General features: G+C 39.7%; 1 protein-coding gene across 2 annotated transcripts in view; it reads left to right on the plus strand.

Annotated features, from left to right (window-relative positions):
* Window positions 1–23,624, plus strand: part of LOC124146896 (obscurin-like) — a 31,906-nt gene that overhangs the window by 5,052 nt on the left and 3,230 nt on the right. The window contains exons 2-17 of one of the 2 annotated variants that reach the window (XM_048386707.1): window positions 3,322–3,419; window positions 3,690–3,950; window positions 5,853–6,134; window positions 6,855–7,121; window positions 8,193–8,459; window positions 9,531–9,797; window positions 10,869–11,135; window positions 12,213–12,479; window positions 13,551–13,817; window positions 14,890–15,156; window positions 16,249–16,446; window positions 16,608–16,619; window positions 17,764–17,958; window positions 20,206–20,391; window positions 21,212–21,355; window positions 22,310–22,659. In XM_048386707.1, coding sequence (XP_048242664.1) covers window positions 3,344–3,419; window positions 3,690–3,950; window positions 5,853–6,134; window positions 6,855–7,121; window positions 8,193–8,459; window positions 9,531–9,797; window positions 10,869–11,135; window positions 12,213–12,479; window positions 13,551–13,817; window positions 14,890–15,156; window positions 16,249–16,446; window positions 16,608–16,619; window positions 17,764–17,958; window positions 20,206–20,391; window positions 21,212–21,355; window positions 22,310–22,659 — 3,573 coding nt within the window. In that variant the 5' untranslated portion in view covers window positions 3,322–3,343. The remainder of the gene's footprint in view (window positions 1–3,321; window positions 3,420–3,689; window positions 3,951–5,852; window positions 6,135–6,854; window positions 7,122–8,192; window positions 8,460–9,530; window positions 9,798–10,868; window positions 11,136–12,212; window positions 12,480–13,550; window positions 13,818–14,889; window positions 15,157–16,248; window positions 16,447–16,607; window positions 16,620–17,763; window positions 17,959–20,205; window positions 20,392–21,211; window positions 21,356–22,309; window positions 22,660–23,624) is intronic. The other variant, XM_048386708.1, reaches the window with a different exon arrangement.

Genomic DNA, 23,624 nt, shown 5'->3' on the forward strand with positions numbered 1-23,624 from the left:
AAAGAACCTGTAGGCATATTAAAGCGAAGGCAAAATGGCGTGTAGGCAAAATGAGAATAGCCCATATAGACAACACTTTTGATGAGCTTTTGCTTAAAGTGTGCGTTCATCTCGTGGGGATTCCGACATGGGTACAATGTGTGAAACCCATTTCTGGTGTCCCCCCGCCGTGATATTGCTGGAATATTGCTTAAGGCGGCGTAAAACCATACTCACTCATCACGTGGGAAAACGTTCTGTTTCCTGAATACCTGTGCAATCGATGAGAATCCAGTTTCGATAACGAGTTGCGTCACGGCGTAGACGTTACAATGCATCCTCATGCAAATTTAGCTGACATGTTCTCTGTAACCAATATACCATGACCTTAGACCCCTGCTGTACAGGTTCTCAATTAGTTGCTTATTATTACCAGGAAGAGGCGCAGAGAAGTATAATGCTTTCTGTAAACCCCACGGTGTGAGACTAATCCTAGTGTTGAAGACTACACAAAGGGAATCAGGATTCTATTACTCTCAAGGACAAAAGGCCTAAACCTATAATGAATGGGCGACTGCTCAGGCGATGCGCACATATATAGCACAGTGGTTTCCTGACCGGTTTTCCCGGTCCGAGTGATCTCTGACAACCGTGGCTTTGAATGAGAGGGCCGGGTTCTTGCACAATGGGAATTGAGGCATTAATTTTTTTTTTCTATGAACAGTATTGCATAATCGCAGGATGTAATTATACAGTCACATGATTGGCGAGTTTGGCGTAATCGTTGAGATTAAAAGAATTGCAATCGTTAGGGTGTGGTTAGGCAATGGTTGCTTATACATCATACTGGACTTGAACAGGGCTGATTTGACTGGGAACGTCATCATTGAAGGTTGGTTGTAAACACACGCTGGTGCTGCTCGTTCCGGGTACATTACGATGATTAATTTATGCTCAGCAATTTCTGTTTTGATCATACACTAGTATGTACACCTAAACATCTAGTATGGTAATAGCATCTAATTATGGTGGTATCATGCATAAGTTATACGCCTGTTATGTTGACTATGGTAATTGCATCGTATGATGGTTGTATCATGCATTAGTATGTACACCTGTAACCTGTTATGTTGACTATGGTAATTGCATCGTATGATGGTTGTATCATGCATTAGTATGTACACCTGTAACCTGTTATGTTGGCTATGGTAATTTCATCGTATGATGGTTGTATCATGCATTAGTATGTTCACCTGTAACCTGTTATGTTGGCTATGGTAATTTCATCGTGTGATGGTTGTATCATGCATTAGTATGTACACCTGTAACTTGTTATGTTGGCTATGGTAATTTCATCGTATGATGGTTGTATAATGCATCAGTATGTACACCTGTAACCTGTTATGTTGACGACGGTAATTAAAGCATATGATGTTTGCATCATGCATGAACATTTAGACCTGTCATGTGGATGAGGGCAAGTTTATTCTATGATGGTTGACTACGGTAAACATAACATATCATGTTTGCACCATACTAAAATATTAGACCGGTTATATTGACTAGAACAATCGTATCCTATGATGTTTGTATCATGGATAAATATTTACACATATTATGTTGACTACGGTTCATCGTATGACATTGGCATCATACATAAATATTTATACCGGTTATGGTGACAAGGACAATTTATCAGTATGTGCATCGGTTTTGTTGATTATGATAATTACGTAGTATGATGTTTGCATAATACACCTTTATGTGCATCAGTTATGTTGATTATGATAATTTCATAGTATGATGTTTGCATAATACACCTATATGTGCACAGGTTATGTTGATAACGATAATTTCAGTGGTATTTGCATAACACGCCAGTGTTTACGCCTGAAATGTTGACTACGATAACTGCATCTTATGTTTTTGTCAAAACGATATATTTACTCCAGTCACCAGTATATATGCTGGATCTGTTGGTCATAATATGCCTCGACATAGCCTTAACTTGAAGGGGCAAGTGATTTTACCGTGTATAGTTAATAAGATGTATGTCATATCATGCCGTCAGACTACAGGAACATTAATAACGATAATGTCATAACAAGTATATGAACCGGGGATATTGATTATGAGTCCATAGCATGACATTCATGAAATGAACAAGTAATAAGCTCATGTGTAATATACAATGAACTATACATCATGATCCAATATATATACCCAGAATTGTGTTCATGATTTTATCAACGTAAGATATCTACTTCACACACAAGTATATATATATATACCAAGTATTGTGTCTATGATTGTGTCAGAGTAAGATAGCTACTTGATATACACCAGTATATATACAGGATATTGTGTTCAGGATTTTATCAGAGTCAGATATTTGCTTAAAATACATCAGTTTATAAACATAATATTTTCATCATTAATAGCAAATACTGAATGGTATTATTATACAACAGCCATTTCACAGAAAGTATCAATGTTATAATTTATCTGAATTAATGCTATTTATGTCATGCATTGGGGGATCTAGATGAAGCTGTTACTGTAACGAAAAAAACTTTGAAATGCGCACTTGTTAACTGGATGTAATCTTGGGTGTTAGTTACCGATACGAGGTACATGGATGCCTTTGCAAAGTATATACACTTAACGTGTTGGTTGTGTCACCGGTAACGGTACATGGATGTAATTGATGCCTTTGCAAAGTATCTACACTTAACCCCGTTCACATGAGCCTCTATACATATGTGTGTATTTGTGCATACGTGAGTATACTTGTCATGTGAACGCGTTTACTCATGTGTGTATATATACACCAGGAGCAAATTAGCATCATGTCTTGAGCAGGTGCAAATGTCAATGTAAATTTGCACTGTGTGTATATGTTGCAATGTGACCGTTTATATCAACGTAACAAGATGATCTAATTAATATCAACAGATTCGTTTACCAACACCAAACAAATAAGTACAGTTGTCAGCTTTTATGTGTATATACAGAGTTGAGCGGACGGCATTTTCTTTTGGTTTCACAGAGTCAAAACTCTGTGTACAAATTAAAATGTTGCTTCACGCGAACATTTTCGGTGAAGTAACCCTCTTCTCATTCAACACTAATTTCATACTTTATTTACACACCTAAATGCTTTTCATGTGAACGCATAGTAAATTTACATATATGCACGTATGTATAGCTATACATAAAATTACTTACGTTGGTAAGTGTTGTGCACGTGAACGAGGTATTAGTGTGTTGGTAGTGTACCGATAACGGTACACGGATGTTATTGATGCCGTTGAAGTGAATCTAAACTTAGTGTGTTGGTAGTGTTTCAGGGTGCCGACTGACGATGTACCCAGGAATGTTGCTACCGTTGGTATGCGTGGTCCTCTGCTGTGTAACGCCATCACAGCAGCAAACGCAAGGTAACTAGGCAACAACGTGGTCAAATATCCATTTGTCTTTTCCGATATGCATGTATTTCGTAATCGACGTATTTGGACTTTTATATACATCATGTAGTGGCGACTTTCATTGGGTTGGTCAAATTTCAAGGTCCATAGAACAACTATTGGCTCCATGTATGGAATAGCCGCTGCTTCAACTCATTGTCTAGGGATACGAAATGTAAACGTCATGGAATGGCATTTACCATACAGAAAATATCAGTCAACTAACGTATCTATGTTCATCAGGTTTTCAGTTGGATCCTGCTGATTACAGCAGCAACACGGGAGGGTTTGCCTTCTTCCAGCTGATTGTAGCCGCTGGAGTCACAGGAGATGGTACCTGGTACAGAAACAACGTCGCACTGAGCCAGGACTCCATCAAGATATTCATAACAACCTCGGGTGACGTTAGACAAATCGTCATTCAGAGCATCGTGGCGGCAGACGCTGGCACCTACACATTCCGTGTAAATAACTTTGAGGTATCAGCTGTCCTCACTGTAGACGGTAAGATATACAGTTTACTGGGTAAAGGAGTATGTTTCACAACGTTCGCAGCACTATTCCACATTAACCATACAAGTGCGTGTACGTTTCGCTCATGTGACCGTGGATTCGATCCCGGGTCTTCGACTTGAAGAGCAAACGCGTGAGCGTTTTGGTTACACCAACGTGCCATAGATAATGTTGAAGGTATGAAATAACCCAGGCCGAATGTAAGATGCAAGTACGGGTTATTCCGTATCTTACATTTAAAATATAGGAGGTATGATAAGTTGAAGGTATGATATAACCCAGGCCGAATGTAAGCTGTAAGTGTGGGTTATTTCGTATCTTACATTTAAAATATAGGAGGCATGATAAGTTGAAGGTATGATAAAACCCAGGCCGAATGTAAGATGTAAGTGTGGGTTATTTCGTATCTTACATTTAAAATATAGGAGGCATGAAAAGTTGAAGGAATGAAATAACCCAGGCCGAATGTAAGATGTAAGTGTGGGTTATTTCGCATCATACATTTAAAATATAGGAGGTATGATAAGTTGAAGGTATGAAATAACCCAGCCCGAATGTAAGATGTAAGTGTGGGTTATTTCGTATCTTACATTTTAAAATATAGTAGGCATGATAAGTTGAAGGTATGATATAACCCAGGCCGAATGTAAGATGTAAGTGTGGGTTATTTCGCATCATACATTTAAAATATAGGAGGTATGATAAGTTGAAGGTATGAAATAACCCAGCCCGAATGTAAGATGTAAGTGTGGGTTATTTCGTATCTTACATTTTAAAATATAGTAGGCATGATAAGTTGAAGGTATGATATAACCCAGGCCGAATGTAAGATGTAAGTGTGGGTTATTTCGCATCTTACATTTAAAATATAGGAGGTATGATAAGTTGAAGGTATGAAATAACCCAGGCCGAATGTAAGATGTAAGTGTGGGTTATTCCGTATCTTACATTAAAACTATAGGAGGCACGTCTTGCAATTAATGGGACATGTTTTGATGTATTACATGCTTAATACATAATGCAGGATAATGTCTATCTCAGTAGGACTTAGGATGGGAATCATCTACCAAGATGGTTCCAAAATATCTAGTCTATGAATGCACAAATAAAAAATATTGAGAATATATCAGAGGACAGGGAACTTAAATTTAAGGTTGTATCAGTAGATATAAATATGTACAAGAACAGTGTTATTATTGCTATTGTCGACATGTAGACATTATCTCATATAGAAGGGTGCCATAGATGACAAAATGACTGTGCTAAATGTGCCCAAACATATGTCTTTACGCGTAAGGGCAAAACAGTAATGCAACTTATGTGGTCTTCTCGTAAAGGGTAATCATGTCATGCTGTCAGTAGCACCCGTGACCGACACAATTTGTGCAGAAAGTATATTTTTGTTGCCTACAACACGCACACATATGAAGTTGAGTGCAGTGAGTGAATTAACTAGAGATATACGACGAATTAATGACTGAATCACCCACTGAATCAATGTCGTAAGCCTCGAATTTGGGCATGCAGAATTCATCCACGATGGACAGATCACCCTTTTCCCGAGTTCCACGTAGATTATGCCATATGTTACTCACTGTCAGTCTGAGTCGGAAAACACGTATGAATCAATCCTACAGAGTAACTGTTGCTTGTTGTTCAGATAACGTATTGTTATCAACGAACAATGGATGGCATCATGTATTGTTCAGAAGAAATGAAACACTGGGCGTAAAATCGCATATTAACAGACCCCTGTAAAAGGCACATGTACGACTATCTATCTAATTTGATGGGAAATATTGTACTTTTACACAGCAGTCAACAACAAGGGCTTATAAGAATGATAAAAGGCATAGAGATCGTGCACGTGACTCACGCAATGTTCGGCTTCAGGGAATACAGGGGTTACACCTGCCATCCAAACTGGACTACAGAGCTTCAATGTAGCACCGGGAACAACAGTGACCTTTGAGACAACACTCTCCCAAGCAAATGTCAACAGCGGAACGTGGAGAAGGAATGGAGCGGGGCTAACAAGCTCTGCCAAGTATCAGATCACAGTGGTAGGACAAACGCAACGTTTGGTCATCACAAACGTCCAGTCCTCTGATGCGGGGCAATACACCTACCAGGTTGGCTCTCTGACAACAACGGGAACACTGACAGTACAGACAGGTAAGAATCGATCTATGTCATATTTCATTTCCTATGACAAGCAGCATTTACCAATTTGTCAAACACATAAACGTTTACTATTTATGTGTGTAGAGTAGTCATTTTGCGTTCAATCAAAATAACCATAGATGTGAAGGAAGCTAAACATGCAATATTACAAATGATCCACCAGGCTTTGTTTTGTTTCACTTTCTCACTTTATTCAAAATACGTAAAATTGACCAAAGGGAAAATTCTCATATGTTCTGATCATGCATGGAAATTTAATCATACTGAATGTTGTTAAGTAAACCAAAATGAACTTCAAGAATCTCAACAGTTCGTGTTGGTGGACCATTCCATTTACAATTTCACAGTACATCGGCTGCTAAGTTGATTGATGACAGCTAAGATGATTGATGACAATGCTAAGTAACATGTAACAGAGGGAGTAACACCCCTCTGAAACTAGTGGATACCATGGTGGGCCAGGAAATCTTAGAGTGTTGCACATATCTGACGTTTACCGTGTTGGTGAGAGCCATCAGCACGGATATGGTGCTGCACAGCAAGGACCATAATTTTCGAGAATGGAATTCCAACACAAGATAACTGGATACAGGGAGAGCAAAGTATGGTGTCCTTAAACAGTGGAGCTACATTTGCACCCAATTAACAAATAAGGATACTTCGACGAATACCACATCTGTAAATAAAATCAGTGATATTTTTCATCAACAGCGCTGAGCATACTTAACGGACTGCAGAGCTTCAATGTAGCACCGGGAACAACAGTGACCTTTGAGACAACACTCTCCCAAGCAAATGTCAACAGCGGAACGTGGAGAAGGAATGGAGCGGGGCTAACAAGCTCTGCCAAGTATCAGATCACAGTGGTAGGACAAACTCAACGTTTGGTCATCACAAACGTCCAGTCCTCTGATGTGGGGCAATACACCTACCAGGTTGGCTCTCTGACAACAACGGGAACACTGACAGTACAGACAGGTAAGAATCGATCCATATCATATTTCATTTCTTATGACAAGCAGCATTTACCAATTTGTCAAACACATTAACGTTGCTGCTATTGTGTGTAGATCAGTCGCTTGCGTTCATTCAAACTAACTGTCGATGTGAAGGAAACTAAACATACAGTATTACAAATGATCATTCAGGGTCTGTCTTATTTCACTTTCTCACATTATTCAACATAAGTAAAAGTGACCAAAGGGAAAATTCTCATATGTTCTGATCATGTCTTTGATCATGATGTGGTCAATGTACGAATTATTTCATTCTCGTGTTAATCTTGAAATCCAAAGAACAACAATACACTCACAAACAATAACATTCGATGTAACATATACTACACTTGGTAATGACTGTGAAAGCACAATTTCATCGGAAAGGTAAATGCAAAACTGTTGAGCTAGATCTACACAAATGTTGTATCAATCTTACTAAACGTCGAGATAACTATTGGGATCGATCCTTAATAGACGTTTAACCATTGCATGCTGGAAACTAGTTTTCTTTCATGTAATGATGATGATGGCGGTATCAAGTGTCAGTGATATTTGAACCCTTGTACACAGGGATCCATTGGACGTTATTTATACTTCCTCGCATGAAAGCATGGGAATTTAATCGTGCTGAATGTTGTCAAGTTAGCATGATTAAACGTCAAATCTCTTAGTTCGTATTGGTCCATTCCATTTACAATTTCACAGCACATGGGCTGCTAAGATGAGTGATGACAATGCTAAGTAACATATAACACAGGGAGTAACACCCCTCTGAAACCAGTGGATACCATGGTGGGCCAGGGAAGTCTAGAGTGTTGCATATATCAGACGTTTACCGTTTTGGTGAGAGCCATCAGCACGGATATGGTGCTGCACAGCAAGGACCATAATCATCGAGAATGGAATTCGAACCCAAGATAACTGGATACAGGCATAGCAAAGTATGGTGTCCTTAAACGATGGAGCTACATTTGCACCCAATTAACAAATAAGGATACATCGACGAATACCACATCTGTAAATATAAACCAGTGATATTTTTCATCAACAGCGCTGAGTATTCTTAACGGACTGCAGAGCTTCAATGTAGCACCGGGAACAACAGTGACCTTTGAGACATCCCTCTCCCAAGCAAATGTCAACAGCGGAACGTGGAGAAGAAATGGAGCGGTGCTGACCAGCTCTGCCAAGTATCAGATCACAGTGGTAGGACAAACGCAACGTTTGGTCATCACAAACGCCCAGTCCTCTGATGTGGGGCAATACACCTATCAGGTTGGCTCTCTGACAACAACGGGAACACTGACAGTACAAACAGGTAAGAATGGATCTGTGTCATATTCCATTTCCTATGACAAGCAGCATTCACCAATTTGTCAAACACATTAACGTTGCTGCTATTGTGTGTAGATCAGTCGCTTGCGTTCATTCAAACTAACTGTCGAAGTGAAGGAAACTAAACATACAGTGTTACAAATGATCATTCAGGCTCTGTCCTATTTCACTTTCTCACATTATTCAACATAAGTAAAAGTGACCAAAGGGAAAATTCTCACATGTTCTGATCATGTCTTTGATCATGATGTGGTCAATGTACGAATTGTTTCATTTTCGTGTTAATCTTGAAATCCAAAGAACGACAATACACTCACAAACAATAACATTCGATGTAACATATACTACACTTGGTAATGACTGTGAAAGCACAATTACATCGGAAAGGTAAATGCAAAACTGTTGAGCTAGATCTACACAAATTTTGTATCAATCTTACTAAATGTTGAGATATCTATTGGGATCGATCCTTAATAGACGTTTAACCATTGCATGCTGGAAACTAGTTTTCTTTCATGTAATGATGATGATGGCGGTATCAAGTGTCAGTGATATTTGAACCCTTGTACACAGGGATCCATTGGACGTTATTTATACTTCCTCGCATGAAAGCATGGACATTTAATCGTACTGAATGTTGTCAAGTAAGCATGATTAAACGTCAAGTCTCTTAGTTCGTATTGGTCCATTCCATTTACAATTTCACAGCACATGGGCTGCTAAGATGATTGATGACAATGCTAAGTAACATGTAACACAGGGAGTAACACCCCTCTGAAACCAGTGGATACCATGGTTGGCCAGGAAAGCCTAGAGTGTTGCATATATCAGACGTTTACCGTTTTGGTGAGAGCCATCAGCACGGATATGGTGCTGCACAGCAAGGACCATAATCATCGAGAATGGAATTCGAACCCAAGATAACTGGATACAGGCATAGCAAAGTATGGTGTCCTTAAACGATGGAGCTACATTTGCACCCAATTAACAAATAAGGATACATCGACGAATACCACATCTGTAAATATAAACCAGTGATATTTTTCATCAACAGCGCTGAGTATTCTTAACGGACTGCAGAGCTTCAATGTAGCACCGGGAACAACAGTGACCTTTGAGACATCCCTCTCCCAAGCAAATGTCAACAGCGGAACGTGGAGAAGAAATGGAGCGGTGCTGACCAGCTCTGCCAAGTATCAGATCACAGTGGTAGGACAAACGCAACGTTTGGTCATCACAAACGCCCAGTCCTCTGATGTGGGGCAATACACCTACCAGGTTGGCTCTCTGACAACAACGGGAACACTGACAGTACAAACAGGTAAGAATGGATCTGTGTCATATTCCATTTCCTATGACAAGCAGCATTCACCAATTTGTCAAACACATTAACGTTGCTGCTATTGTGTGTAGATCAGTCGCTTGCGTTCATTCAAACTAACTGTCGATGTGAAGGAAACTAAACATACAGTGTTACAAATGATCATTCAGGCTCTGTCTTATTTCACATTCTCACATTATTCAACATAAGTAAAAGTGACCAAAGGGAAAATTCTCATATGTTCTGATCATGTCTTTGATCATGATGTGGTCAATGTACGAATTGTTTCATTCTCTCGTTAATCTTGAAATCCAAAGAACAACAATCCACTCACAAACAATAACATTCGATGTAACATATACTACACTTGGTAATGACTGTGGAAGCACAATTTCATCGGAAAGGTAAATGCAAAACTGTTGAGCTAGATCTACACAAATTTTGTATCAATCTTACTAAATGTTGAGATATCTATTGGGATCGATCCTTAATAGACGTTTAACCATTGCATGCTGGAAACTAGTTTTCTTTCATGTAATGATGATGATGGCGGTATCAAGTGTCAGTGATATTTGAACCCTTGTACACAGGGATCCATTGGACGTTATTTATACTTCCTCGCATGAAAGCATGGAAATTTAATCGTACTGAATGTTGTCAAGTAAGCATGATTAAACGTCAAGTCTCTTAGTTCGTATTGGTCCATTCCATTTACAATTTCACAGCACATGGGCTGCTAAGATGATTGATGACAATGCTAAGTAACATGTAACACAGGGAGTAACACCCCTCTGAAACCAGTGGATACCATGGTTGGCCAGGAAAGCCTAGAGTGTTGCATATATCAGACGTTTACCGTTTTGGTGAGAGCCATCAGCACGGATATGGTGCTGCACAGCAAGGACCATAATCATCGAGAATGGAATTCGAACCCAAGATAACTGGATACAGGCATAGCAAAGTATGGTGTCCTTAAACGATGGAGCTACATTTGCACCCAATTAACAAATAAGGATACATCGACGAATACCACATCTGTAAATATAAACCAGTGATATTTTTCATCAACAGCGCTGAGTATTCTTAACGGACTGCAGAGCTTCAATGTAGCACCGGGAACAACAGTGACCTTTGAGACATCCCTCTCCCAAGCAAATGTCAACAGCGGAACGTGGAGAAGAAATGGAGCGGTGCTGACCAGCTCTGCCAAGTATCAGATCACAGTGGTAGGACAAACGCAACGTTTGGTCATCACAAACGCCCAGTCCTCTGATGTGGGGCAATACACCTACCAGGTTGGCTCTCTGACAACAACGGGAACACTGACAGTACAAACAGGTAAGAATGGATCTGTGTCATATTCCATTTCCTATGACAAGCAGCATTCACCAATTTGTCAAACACATTAACGTTGCTGCTATTGTGTGTAGATCAGTCGCTTGCGTTCATTCAAACTAACTGTCGATGTGAAGGAAACTAAACATACAGTGTTACAAATGATCATTCAGGCTCTGTCTTATTTCACATTCTCACATTATTCAACATAAGTAAAAGTGACCAAAGGGAAAATTCTCATATGTTCTGATCATGTCTTTGATCATGATGTGGTCAATGTACGAATTGTTTCATTCTCTCGTTAATCTTGAAATCCAAAGAACGACAATCCACTCACAAACAATAACATTCGATGTAACATATACTACACTTGGTAATGACTGTGGAAGCACAATTTCATCGGAAAGGTAAATGCAAAACTGGTGAGCTAGATCTACACAAATTTTGTATCAATCTTACTAAATGTTGAGATATCTATTGGGATCGATCCTTAATAGACGTTTAACCATTGCATGCTGGAAACTAGTTTTCTTTCCTGTAATGATGATGATGGCGGTATCAAGTGTCAGTGATATTTGAACCCTTGTACACAGGGATCCATTGGACGTTACATGTATTTATACTTCCTCGCATGAAAGCATGGACATTTAATCGTACTGAATGTTGTCAAGTAAGCATGATTAAACGTCAAGTTTCTTAGTTCGTATTGGTCCATTCCATTTACAATTTCACAGCACATGGGCTGCTAAGATGATTGATGACAATGCTAAGTAACATGTAACACAGGGAGTAACACCCCTCTGAAACCAGTGGATACCATGGTTGGCCAGGAAAGCCTAGAGTGTTGCATATATCAGACGTTTACCGTTTTGGTGAGAGCCATCAGCACGGATATGGTGCTGCACAGCAAGGACCATAATCATCGAGAATGGAATTCGAACCCAAGATAACTGGATACAGGCATAGCAAAGTATGGTGTCCTTAAACGATGGAGCTACATTTGCACCCAATTAACAAATAAGGATACATCGACGAATACCACATCTGTAAATATAAACCAGTGATATTTTTCATCAACAGCGCTGAGTATTCTTAACGGACTGCAGAGCTTCAATGTAGCACCGGGAACAACAGTGACCTTTGAGACATCCCTCTCCCAAGCAAATGTCAACAGCGGAACGTGGAGAAGAAATGGAGCGGTGCTGACCAGCTCTGCCAAGTATCAGATCACAGTGGTAGGACAAACGCAACGTTTGGTCATCACAAACGCCCAGTCCTCTGATGTGGGGCAATACACCTACCAGGTTGGCTCTCTGACAACAACGGGAACACTGACAGTACAAACAGGTAAGAATGGATCTGTGTCATATTCCATTTCCTATGACAAGCAGCATTCACCAATTTGTCAAACACATTAACGTTGCTGCTATTGTGTGTAGATCAGTCGCTTGCGTTCATTCAAACTAACTGTCGATGTGAAGGAAACTAAACATACAGTGTTACAAATGATCATTCAGGCTCTGTCTTATTTCACTTTCTCACATTATTCAACATAAGTAAAAGTGACCAAAGGGAAAATTCTCATATGTTCTGATCATGTCTTTGATCATGATGTGGTCAATGTACGAATTGTTTCATTCTCGTGTTAATCTTGAAATCCAAAGAACGACAATACACTCACAAACAATAACATTCGATGTAACATATACTACACTTGGTAATGACTGTGGAAGCACAATTTCATCGGAAAGGTAAATGCAAAACTGTTGAGCTAGATCTACACAAATTTTGTATCAATCTTACTAAATGTTGAGATATCTATTGGGATCGATCCTTAATAGACGTTTAACCATTGCATGCTGGAAACTAGTTTTCTTTCCTGTAATGATGATGATGGCGGTATCAAGTGTCAGTGATATTTGAACCCTTGTACACAGGGATCCATTGGACGTTATTTATACTTCCTCGCATGAAAGCATGGAAATTTAATCGTACTGAATGTTGTCAAGTAAGCATGATTAAACGTCAAGTCTCTTAGTTCGTATTGGTCCATTCCATTTACAATTTCGCAGCACATGGGCTGCTAAGATGATTGATGACAATGCTAAGTAACATGTAACACAGGGAGTAACACCCCTCTGAAACCAGTGGATACCATGGTTGGCCAGGAAAGCCTAGAGTGTTGCATATATCAGACGTTTACCGTTTTGGTGAGAGCCATCAGCACGGATATGGTGCTGCACAGCAAGGACCATAATCATCGAGAATGGAATTCGAACCCAAGATAACTGGATACAGGCATAGCAAAGTATGGTGTCCTTAAACGATGGAGCTACATTTGCACCCAATTAACAAATAAGGATACATCGACGAATACCACATCTGTAAATATAAACCAGTGATATTTTTCATCAACAGCGCTGAGTATTCTTAATGGACTGCAGAGCTTCAATGTAGCACCGGGAACAACAGTGACCTTTGAGACATCCCTCTCCCAAGCAAATGTCAACAGCGGAACGTGGAGAAGAAATGGAGCGGTGCTGACCAGTTCTGCCAAGTATCAGATCACAGTGGTAGGACAAACGCAACGTTTGGTCATCACAAACGCCCAGTCCTCTGATGTGGGGCAATACACCTACCAGGTTGGCTCTCTGACAACAACGGGAACACTGACAGTACAAACAGGTAAGAATGGATCTGTGTCATATTCCATTTCCTATGACAAGCAGCATTTACTCATTTGTCAAACACATTAACGTTTGCTAGTATTGTGTGTAGATCAGTCGCTTGCGTTCATTCAAACTAACTGTCGATGTGAAGGAAACTAAACATACAGTATTACAAATGATCATTCAGCCTCTGTCTTATTTCACTTTCTCACATTATTCAACATAAGTAAAAGTGACCAAAGGGAAAATTCTCATATGTTCTGATCATGTCTTTGATCATGATGTGGTCAGTGTACGAATTATTTCATTCTCGTGTTAATCTTGAAATCCAAAGAACGACAATACACTCACAAACAATAACATTCGATGTAACATATACTACACTTGGTAATGACTGTGAAAGCACAATTTCATCGGATAGGTAAATGCAAAACTGTTGAGCAAGATCTGCACAAATTTTGTATCAATTTTACTAAACGTCGAGATAACTATTGCGATCGATCCTTACTAGATGTGTAACCATTTCATGCTGAAAACTAGTTTTCTTTCCTGTAATGATGATGAAGACGGTATCAAGTGTCAGTGATATTTGAACCCTTGTACACAGGGATCCATTGGACGTTATTTATACTTCCAAGCATGAAAGCATGTGAATTTAATCATACTGATTGTTGTCAAGTAAGCCTTATTGATCTTCAAGTCTCTTAGTTCGTGTTGGACCATTCCATTTACAATTTCACAGTGCATGGGCTGCTAAGATGATTGATGACAATACTAAGAAAGATGTATCAGAGGGACTTACGTCCCTCTGCAACAATTGGATACCATGGTGGGCCAGGAAAGTCTAGAGTGTTGCATATATCAGACGTTTACCGTTTTGGTGAGAGCCATCAGCACGGATATGGTGCTGCACAGCAAGAACCTTAATCATCGAGAATGGAATTCGAAACCAAGATAACTGGACCCAGGCATAGCAAAGTATGGTGTCCTTAAACGATGGAGCTACATTTACACCCAATTAATAAATAAGTCTATATCGACGAATACCACATCTGTGAATATAAACCAGTGATATTTTTCATCAACAGCGCTGAGCATACTTAACGGACTGCAGAGCTTTAATGTAGCAACGGGAACAACAGTGACCTTTGATACATCCCTCTCCCAAGCAAATGTCAACAGCGGAACGTGGAGAAGGAATGGAGTGGTGCTAACCAGCTCTGCCAAGTATCAGATCACAGTGGTAGGACAAACTCAACGTTTGGTCATCACAAACGCCCAGTCCTCTGATGTGGGGCAATACACCTACCAGGTTGGCTCCCTGACAACAACGGGAACACTGACAGTACAAACAGGTAAGAACCGATCTATGTCATATCACATTTGTTTAAAACCAGCCTTAAGCAAATTGTCAAACACATTAATGTTTGCTACTTATGTGTGTAGACTAGTCGTCTTGCGTTCAATGAAAATAACTGTATTTGGGGAAGTAACTAAACATGCAATATTAAAGATGATCCATCAGGATTTATTTGGCTTTAAATTTCTCACATTATCCTTAAAAGATAAAAGTGACCAAAGGTAAAACTGTCATATGTTCTGACTATGTCTTGTGAGTGAGTGAGTATAGTTTTACGCCGCTTGTAGCACTATTCAAGCAATATCACGGCAGTGATCATGTTGTATTTGTCAAAAAGTGATCAATGTAAAAATTGTTTCATACTTATGTCAATCTTAAAATCTAAAGAACGACAATACACACAGAAACCTGAACATCTGATTTGAAGTATACTACTTTTTGGAATGACTGTGAAAACACAACAAATAAGAATCTATCGACCTCTAATACAGCTGTAACTTTAAACGAATGGTATTTCATCAGCAACGCTGAATATAATTAGAGGTCTTTAGTTAAAGAACATTTAACTGTTTCACTATTTCAATTAGTCTAAATTCTTTCAAGGGAGGTAACCATCATTTGAGCCTTTTTGATATCATGTGAGGCTTTTGTGAAGAGTTGACTATTGACGTCAAATTTGCACCATTGGTAAAACGAACTGTATGTGCGTGTGCCAACACACGATGAGACATTCCGGATTTACAAACCAAATGCACTGGGAGAATTTGGTATGCTTCGGAACGTACAGAATGAATTCAGAGCTTTCACGTGTAAAGTGACGATTATTATATTTCCTAAAGTCCATGTGTCATCCTTTACATGATAATTCCAACATATGGATTGCTTTAGATTATATTGATTTATTACGAACTGTGTTATCTGGAAAAGTCCGTTTGCTTCATTTATTAATGTTTACCTGATTTTAAAAAGAAATGTACTTGGGAAAATAATCCGGGTTTGGAGCGGTTGAACACTTTTAGATATGAAGTTTTATTTATCGAGTGACGTCACTGACTGTTTTAACTATATTGAACCGCTGTCACCACAGCCCCAGTTAATGGTGGATACTCCGAGTGGACACAGTGGAACGGCTCCCCCTGCAGTGTCACCTGTGGAACTGGACCGAGCGTTCCGCGGACAAGGACAAGAGAGTGCAACAACCCCGTCCCCATCAATGGCGGTCAGCAATGCACAGGGGAAAACTCAGAGATACAATTTCAACCCTGTACATTTGCCTTATGTGTTGGTAAGTAGGGCACTATTCTCAAATATGGCTATAATGATACATGAACTTAACATTTATACCATAACAAAATTGAAAATCATTTGTGTCGAGCCAATGTCATATAACTATTTTGAAAACGCTGAAATGCTCATGTTTATGCATCTGTCTTCTCTCTTTTTCAGATCCAGCCAATCGTGAGTACTTGAGTTACACCATTCACCAATTGTATTGAATGTCCTTTATCTACTGATAGACCAACGTGCCTTGTCATATATCACACTGTACCGCCTTTCTAACAGCAATGCATCCATGTTTGAACAGAGTGGCAGTGTGGCAGAGTTGCAAGCGCCTGTCAAGCATAAACTAACTTATATTGATTTGTTTGTTTGTTGTTTAACGCCGCACTCAGCAATATAAATTCCAACTATATGACGGCGGTCTGTAAATAATCGAGTCTGGACCAGACAATCCAGTGGTTGACATCATGAGTATCGATCCCCAAATTTGGACACGACAAGCATCAACCAATTGCTAGTCAGCGAGCCTGACCAACCAATCTCGTCAGTCGCCTCTTACGAAAATCATAGTCGGCTGAACGGCAAGCATGGGTTGTTGATCATGAAAACCTAATCTATCCCGGATCTTCATGGGTCTAACGTATGTTGAGGTTTTACGTATGTCTAATTATTAATTTCTTTACACGGTCACAGTACACTGTCACACGACAATGTATTGCATCTTCAAAGGACATAAAATAGTTGTGGGATATCTTCAGAAGATCTATGATTGCTTTTGTTATATATTCACAAATATATACACACTCGTTATATTTTCAACAGAACTGGAATAGTAACATATATGTGGTAGTTTGTGTTACATCTTAAGCATATCTATGATAAGTTATGCTATATAGTGGTAGAGCATCCGAACGCAGAGCGGAAGGTCCGGGGATTGATCGGCGGATGCGTCATACCAAAAGACGTTAAAAGATGGTACTTTTTGTTACCCTGCCTGGCGCTCGGCATTAGGGGCTAAAACAAGAACTGCTCTGAATGGGGTATTCATGTTAAACTGCGGCATGGTATCTCACTGGGCTAGCGCTATAAAATCGGCATTGCTATCCCAAGCAGCCACATACACATACACATACACATACACATACACATACACATACACATACACATACACACACATGCATGTAAGTCGCTTGATAAGTGCAATACTTTTGGACGCGGCGTAAAACCCTATTTCAGAACACCTCACCTCTTCGTCATATCTGTTACAGCTTCCGTTAGGTATTAAACAGGCCTGTGATAGTTTCTGTTAAATTTTCTACAGATCTGTGCAGGAACGCTCAGAACAGGAATGGCATCGGATATCGACGTCATCCTATGGACTGTGACAAGTACGTGCAGTGCTACTACAACCCCAACGGCAACATCATCGGTGTCTACAGAACCTGCCCCACCGGCTACTACTGGGACCAGACCAATCTCAAGTGTGACGAAAACTGGAAGGTCACGTGTCCTCTTGGTAAATGTCTTTTATCAACATCTTCAGAAGGTTCAAAATTTGTGTTTTAATTACATAAATTCGTTATAAAAAAACAGATATCATATTGACGTCAGTTCAAAAGAATGAAAAGCTACCCATTCCACAATCATCAAAAATCTCATCTAAAACCAGAGTCTATTGTACGATTCAGACTATATCATGAGCATGTATTTTGGAATCACTATCAAATAGTGATGATACCAGTTGTTCTTCCCCGTCACAAATACAGGCAAAGGCAAGTCAATTTTACACCTGAAAATTGCACCGGACATGATTTTGTCACTGATGCGTCAAATCTGAAATGTCCTCAACAGTTCTACCATCAAGATAATGCTAAATGTTGTGACACTGATCAAACAAATTTTGTAGGATCAATACAGTTTATACAGACACAATCGTCAAGGAGATATTCCGGAACACTAGAAGTCCCAGTTTTTGCATGAGAAATACTGTTAAATGCTATCTTTACAGAAACCAAATGCAAAAAAAGTAAACTACGGTTATAACGAACACGCTTATAACGAACTGACGGATATAACGAACTTACGTTTTGGTCCCGACTACTTGCTGTAGTCATGCAGTATATGTGCTTATAACGAACTACGGTTACAACGAACTAAAATTAGTAGTCCCTTTGAGTTCGTTATACCGTAGTTTACTGTATATTACCCGGTACATCGCTGCATCATTGACTAATCCCCTGCCTTACCTTTACTTGCACAGTCATCTAAGAGGGGGCACGGGTGGCCCAGTCGTCTAGGGCGCCGCGATTCGCTGTGCAGAGTTGCGTCCCTTGGACACGCCAGAAACCTATGATTGTGGGTTCGAATCCCGGTTCGCCCCGATTATGTTTCTAGGTTTGTCAGCACCATACCCGTGCTCGTGGGTTTCACCGAACTGGTAAACGTCTGAGACCTGCATCACTTCTGGCTTTCCTCCCACATTAAGCTGACACGCCGCGATATAACTGGAATACTGTTAAAAGCGGCGTTAATCCCAACTCATATTACTCACTCACTCAGTCATCTAAGTTGCCACAGTTCAGTGTGCAGAGCTACCCCACTTAGCAAGGCAGGCACCCTCGATCGCCAGTTGGATCCGATCACGTTTCTGTTTTTGTTAGCACCATGGTGCTCGTGGGTTTCACCGAGGTGATAACCATCTCAGATATTCATCGCTTCGGGGTTTGCTCCCACATCTTGTGAAACACGCGAATCCTCCAACAACAACCCCAGGGTACAACATTCCAGGCCTCAGTAAAGCTGACCGGTGGAGCAGGATACAGTTTCCTCATCGCGAACACCTTGTATCTTCACTATTTGATAGTAATTCATACATACATGCTCGTGATATAGTCGGAATTATACAATCCTCTCTGCTTTTGTGAGAGGTTTCTTATGAATATTGGACCGCCTCCGTGGTCTAGTGGTAGAGCGTCCGCCAGGAGAGCGGAAGGTCCAGGGTTCGATCCCGGGCCGCGTCATACAAAAAGACGTTAAAAGATTGTACTTGTTGTTACCCTGTCTGGCGCTCGGCATTAAGGGGCTAAAACAAGGACTGGTCGGCTCGGAGTCAGTATACTGTGTCTGAGTGGGGTATTCATGTTAAACTGATGCATGGTATCTCAGTGAGCTAGCACTATAAATCGGCATCAGTCCGGACTGGTACAAGCAGCCGCACACACACATACACGTGCATGCACGTCGCTATATAAGTGCAATAATCTTGGACGCGACGTTAAACCCAATTTCACCTCACCTCACCTTATGAATATTGAAATGGTGTTGTCGCTTTTATCTCACTATGAATATCCTAGAATTTGTACCATGTTTCTCTGGGGTGTCAACCAGTACTTGATGAATGTGTCTAATGTCCATCGCAACCAGTATGACGTTAAAGATGAGTGAGTGAGTTGGGTTTAACGCCGCTTTTAACAGTATTCCAGTTATATCGTGGCGTGTCAGCTTACTGTGGGAGGAAAGCCTGAAGTGATGCAGGTCTCGGACGTTTACCACATCGGTGAAACCCACGAGCACGTGTAAGGTGTTGACAAACCTAGAAACATAATCGGGGCGAACCGGGATTCGAACCCACAATCATAGGTTTCTGGCGTGCCCAAGGGACGCAACACTGCACAGCGAAACGCGGCGCCTCAGACCACTGGGCCACCCGTGCCTCCCGTTAAGATCCAGAACGCACTTGACTGTAGATGCATATATGTTTCAGAACGATGCACGGGCAAATGTAAACCTCACTACAAGATGGACGGCGGTTGCAGGTCCTACTGGGAGTGTTCCAGAGGAAGCTCAGTCGCCAAGTGTTGTAACCAAGGGTTCATGTACGTGCAGGATGAAGGATGCAGACCCAACTTCTTCTGTCGTGACACCTGCCCTTCGTCCTGTGGAGACTCTGGTAAGATAAAGGAAGAATGTCAGTGACTAAAGTTTTACACCATGTATTGCAATGTAGAAGCGACAACGATTGTACCAATGTGAATCAAACCATACCACTGCTAGCTCATCATCAAATGTGTAAACCTTTATGCACAGGCATGTTTTAAACCTAACGGAAGCTTTTACAAGCTTATGAAGAAGAGGTGGGCTGAATGTAAACCTTACGCACTGATCCCGTTAACGAGTAGTGGTAGTGGTTTATTTCAGTAAGTCAGGCCACAGGCCCATTTTATAATATATATTCAAGCATTCAAACATCTTGCGCCACAAGTTCATGTAGTAATATCAATACTAATCAGTACAAGGCTATCTGAGACCATATACATATGGTGGTAGAATTAATAGTTTATATAATGGACAACTGCTTGCTCCTCATTTTAAGAGCAAAGAATGTAAACTTGGCAAGATTATTGATTGTGAAAGCATTACTGGTGGTAAATAAAACTTTACACTTATGCTCTGATGGAGATGTATAATAATAACTTGGCAGAAAGTTCCTTCTAAGATCGTCATAAAACGGACAAACTACACACACATGGTATTCTGTTTCTACATTTTGAATGATACAAAATGGACAAAGTTGTTAACGAGTGAGTCAGGTGGAAAGTGTTCCATTTCGAAATGACAAATGACATGTTTGTATCCATGTGTTCCCTAATGTCATGTACATTCAAAACGTGCAGTGGTTTTAATTCATCATATTAAATTATTAATATACTAAGTTTATCTATACGTTTCGTCCATGTATCTTATTGTGGTGTGTCCCTTTGTTTACACAGACGTATGTGCTAAGGTCCCAAACTGGGACAACGATATCGCCACCTACAACGTCACTGTGGGTTTCCTCGGCGTGATGGCGACTTCATGTCGGTTCAGCTCCTACTTCGACGTCTCAGACTGCGGATGCAGCTTCCTCGACTCAGGTGCGTCTAGGATTGTGGTGGCGACAGATGATAATAAACGAAAGTTTAAACCTTATTTACTTCTAAGTGGATTAGTGGTATTCACACAAGGTTTAACTATTGGGTAACAAGATTTGGTCGCGCTCATGTTGCCCATGTGACGATCAATGCTAGGGTGACCAGCATACGACCAGGCGCTTGCTTCCACTTTAATTTCCACTATCAAAGAGAATAAAGGTTCCGCGTTGTACGTGTCTCTACACTGTATTACCGTTATATGGCAGCGTTGCAGCTTGGTGTGGCAAGTCCCAAGTTACAAACCCGCAAGCACCGGAATAGTGCTGACAGATCATGGATGTGGCAAATACTGGGATTCGAAATTTTCACGAACAGATCGCAACTCAGCATATCTTTGTTTCGGCGCATTGTACAGATAAGAATTGCACACGCATACCATTTATAATTTTCAGTTGCCTACTTTTAGGCTGGAGATGCCACAATTTGTGCCGTAGTTTTTTATAGTTGTGTCTATAAGCTATTATAACATACAAGTACTTGCTACGGAGCAGTTTGGTCAAATCGATTAAGGTTATTCTAATAACGTACAGTATAAGACGGACATCAAGTCTTTTCAACACCTCAGGTCTCCGTCCTACAGTACATGTGTGGTACAAATATGGTTGACATCCTATTAACATCAGTGAGAACCCACATAGACATTACTACTACAGTAGAAATAAGAATGTATTTTATGAGAGCTTGAATTAGTTGCATGACAAAACGTGCAACAAGTGAGCTTACATCCCTTGTTTGTTGTCATACATTTTCAATACAGATAAACTATTTACAAAACATATCGTAATAACAACGTTGTTTAAGTACATAATATAGTTTCACACAGCACGATTATATGCACACAAACATATTTATATGCCTTGGATATCATGCTCTTACACTAAACATCTCGTGTTTCAGGCTGTAGTCCTCAATATGACCTGACTTTCAATGATCAGGGAGTTCTGAATTTTGCCCGTGCAGCGTATCTGTCATACAGTAACGTCACTGTTGCCAACGGCATTGCCACCTTTAACGACAACAGCATGTTCTTTGCCAACATCTCCATCAGCAACATCAACACCACCCATCAAAACGTTGTCCGGTTTCGTTACCGGGAGTCTTCCTCATCCGGAGATCGTCGTGTTCTTGTCAGTGGTAGCAACTGCGGGAACAAGAACAGCCTCGTTATCGCCATTGATAATGAATACCTCACATTTGAGGTGATGTCCCGGTACGGCAACACTGTTAAGCTGCCAATTTCAACAGCGGTAAGTGGTTTGTCGTGCAATGTCATCAAATATCACGCTTTTAGAAAGAATGTCACATGCCAAGTCATAAGTTCCAGTACACGTTCAAACCATCGCTCAACATCAACTGAAAGTAAGAGTTGTACGAAAACAATATCGTACAACAGGATTTATTATGAAATAACTTACCACAAACATCGAGAACATATGTGTGACCAACAAGAAGAAGTTATAGAATACCAACAGAATACAAAACATTTAATTGCCAACATCAATGACAGCAAACAGCAATGTCGTATTTATTGTCAACAAAAGCATAAAAGATAAATAATACAGATATGACATATTATATACACAACAAATATGACATATTATATACAAAACAGATATGACATGATATATACAATACAGATATGACATGATATATACCATACAGATATGACATATTATATGCAATACAGATATGACATATTATATACAATACAAGTACAACATATTATAAACAATACAGATATTACATATTATATACAATACAGAGATAACATATTATAAACAATACAGATATAACATATTATATACAATACAGAGAGAAAACATATTTAAACAATACAAGTACAACATATTATAAACAATACAGATATAACATATTATATACAATACAGAGATAACATATTTAAACAATACAAGTACAACATAATATAAACAATACAGATATGACATATTATATACAATACAGAGATAACATATTATAAACAATACAGATATAACATATTATATACAATACAGAGATAACATATTTAAACAATACAAGTACAACATATTATAAACAATACAGATATAACATATTTAAACAATACAGATATAACATATTTAAACAATACAAGTACAACATATTATAAACAATACAGATATAACATATTATATACAATACAGACATAACATATTATATCATAATATATATCACAGTAGTGCACAGGTAGCATTAG

This window comes from Haliotis rufescens, unplaced genomic scaffold, assembly GCF_023055435.1.
Source record: "Haliotis rufescens isolate VD_foot unplaced genomic scaffold, xgHalRufe1.0.p SCAF_6, whole genome shotgun sequence".
NCBI lineage: Eukaryota > Metazoa > Mollusca > Gastropoda > Lepetellida > Haliotidae > Haliotis > Haliotis rufescens.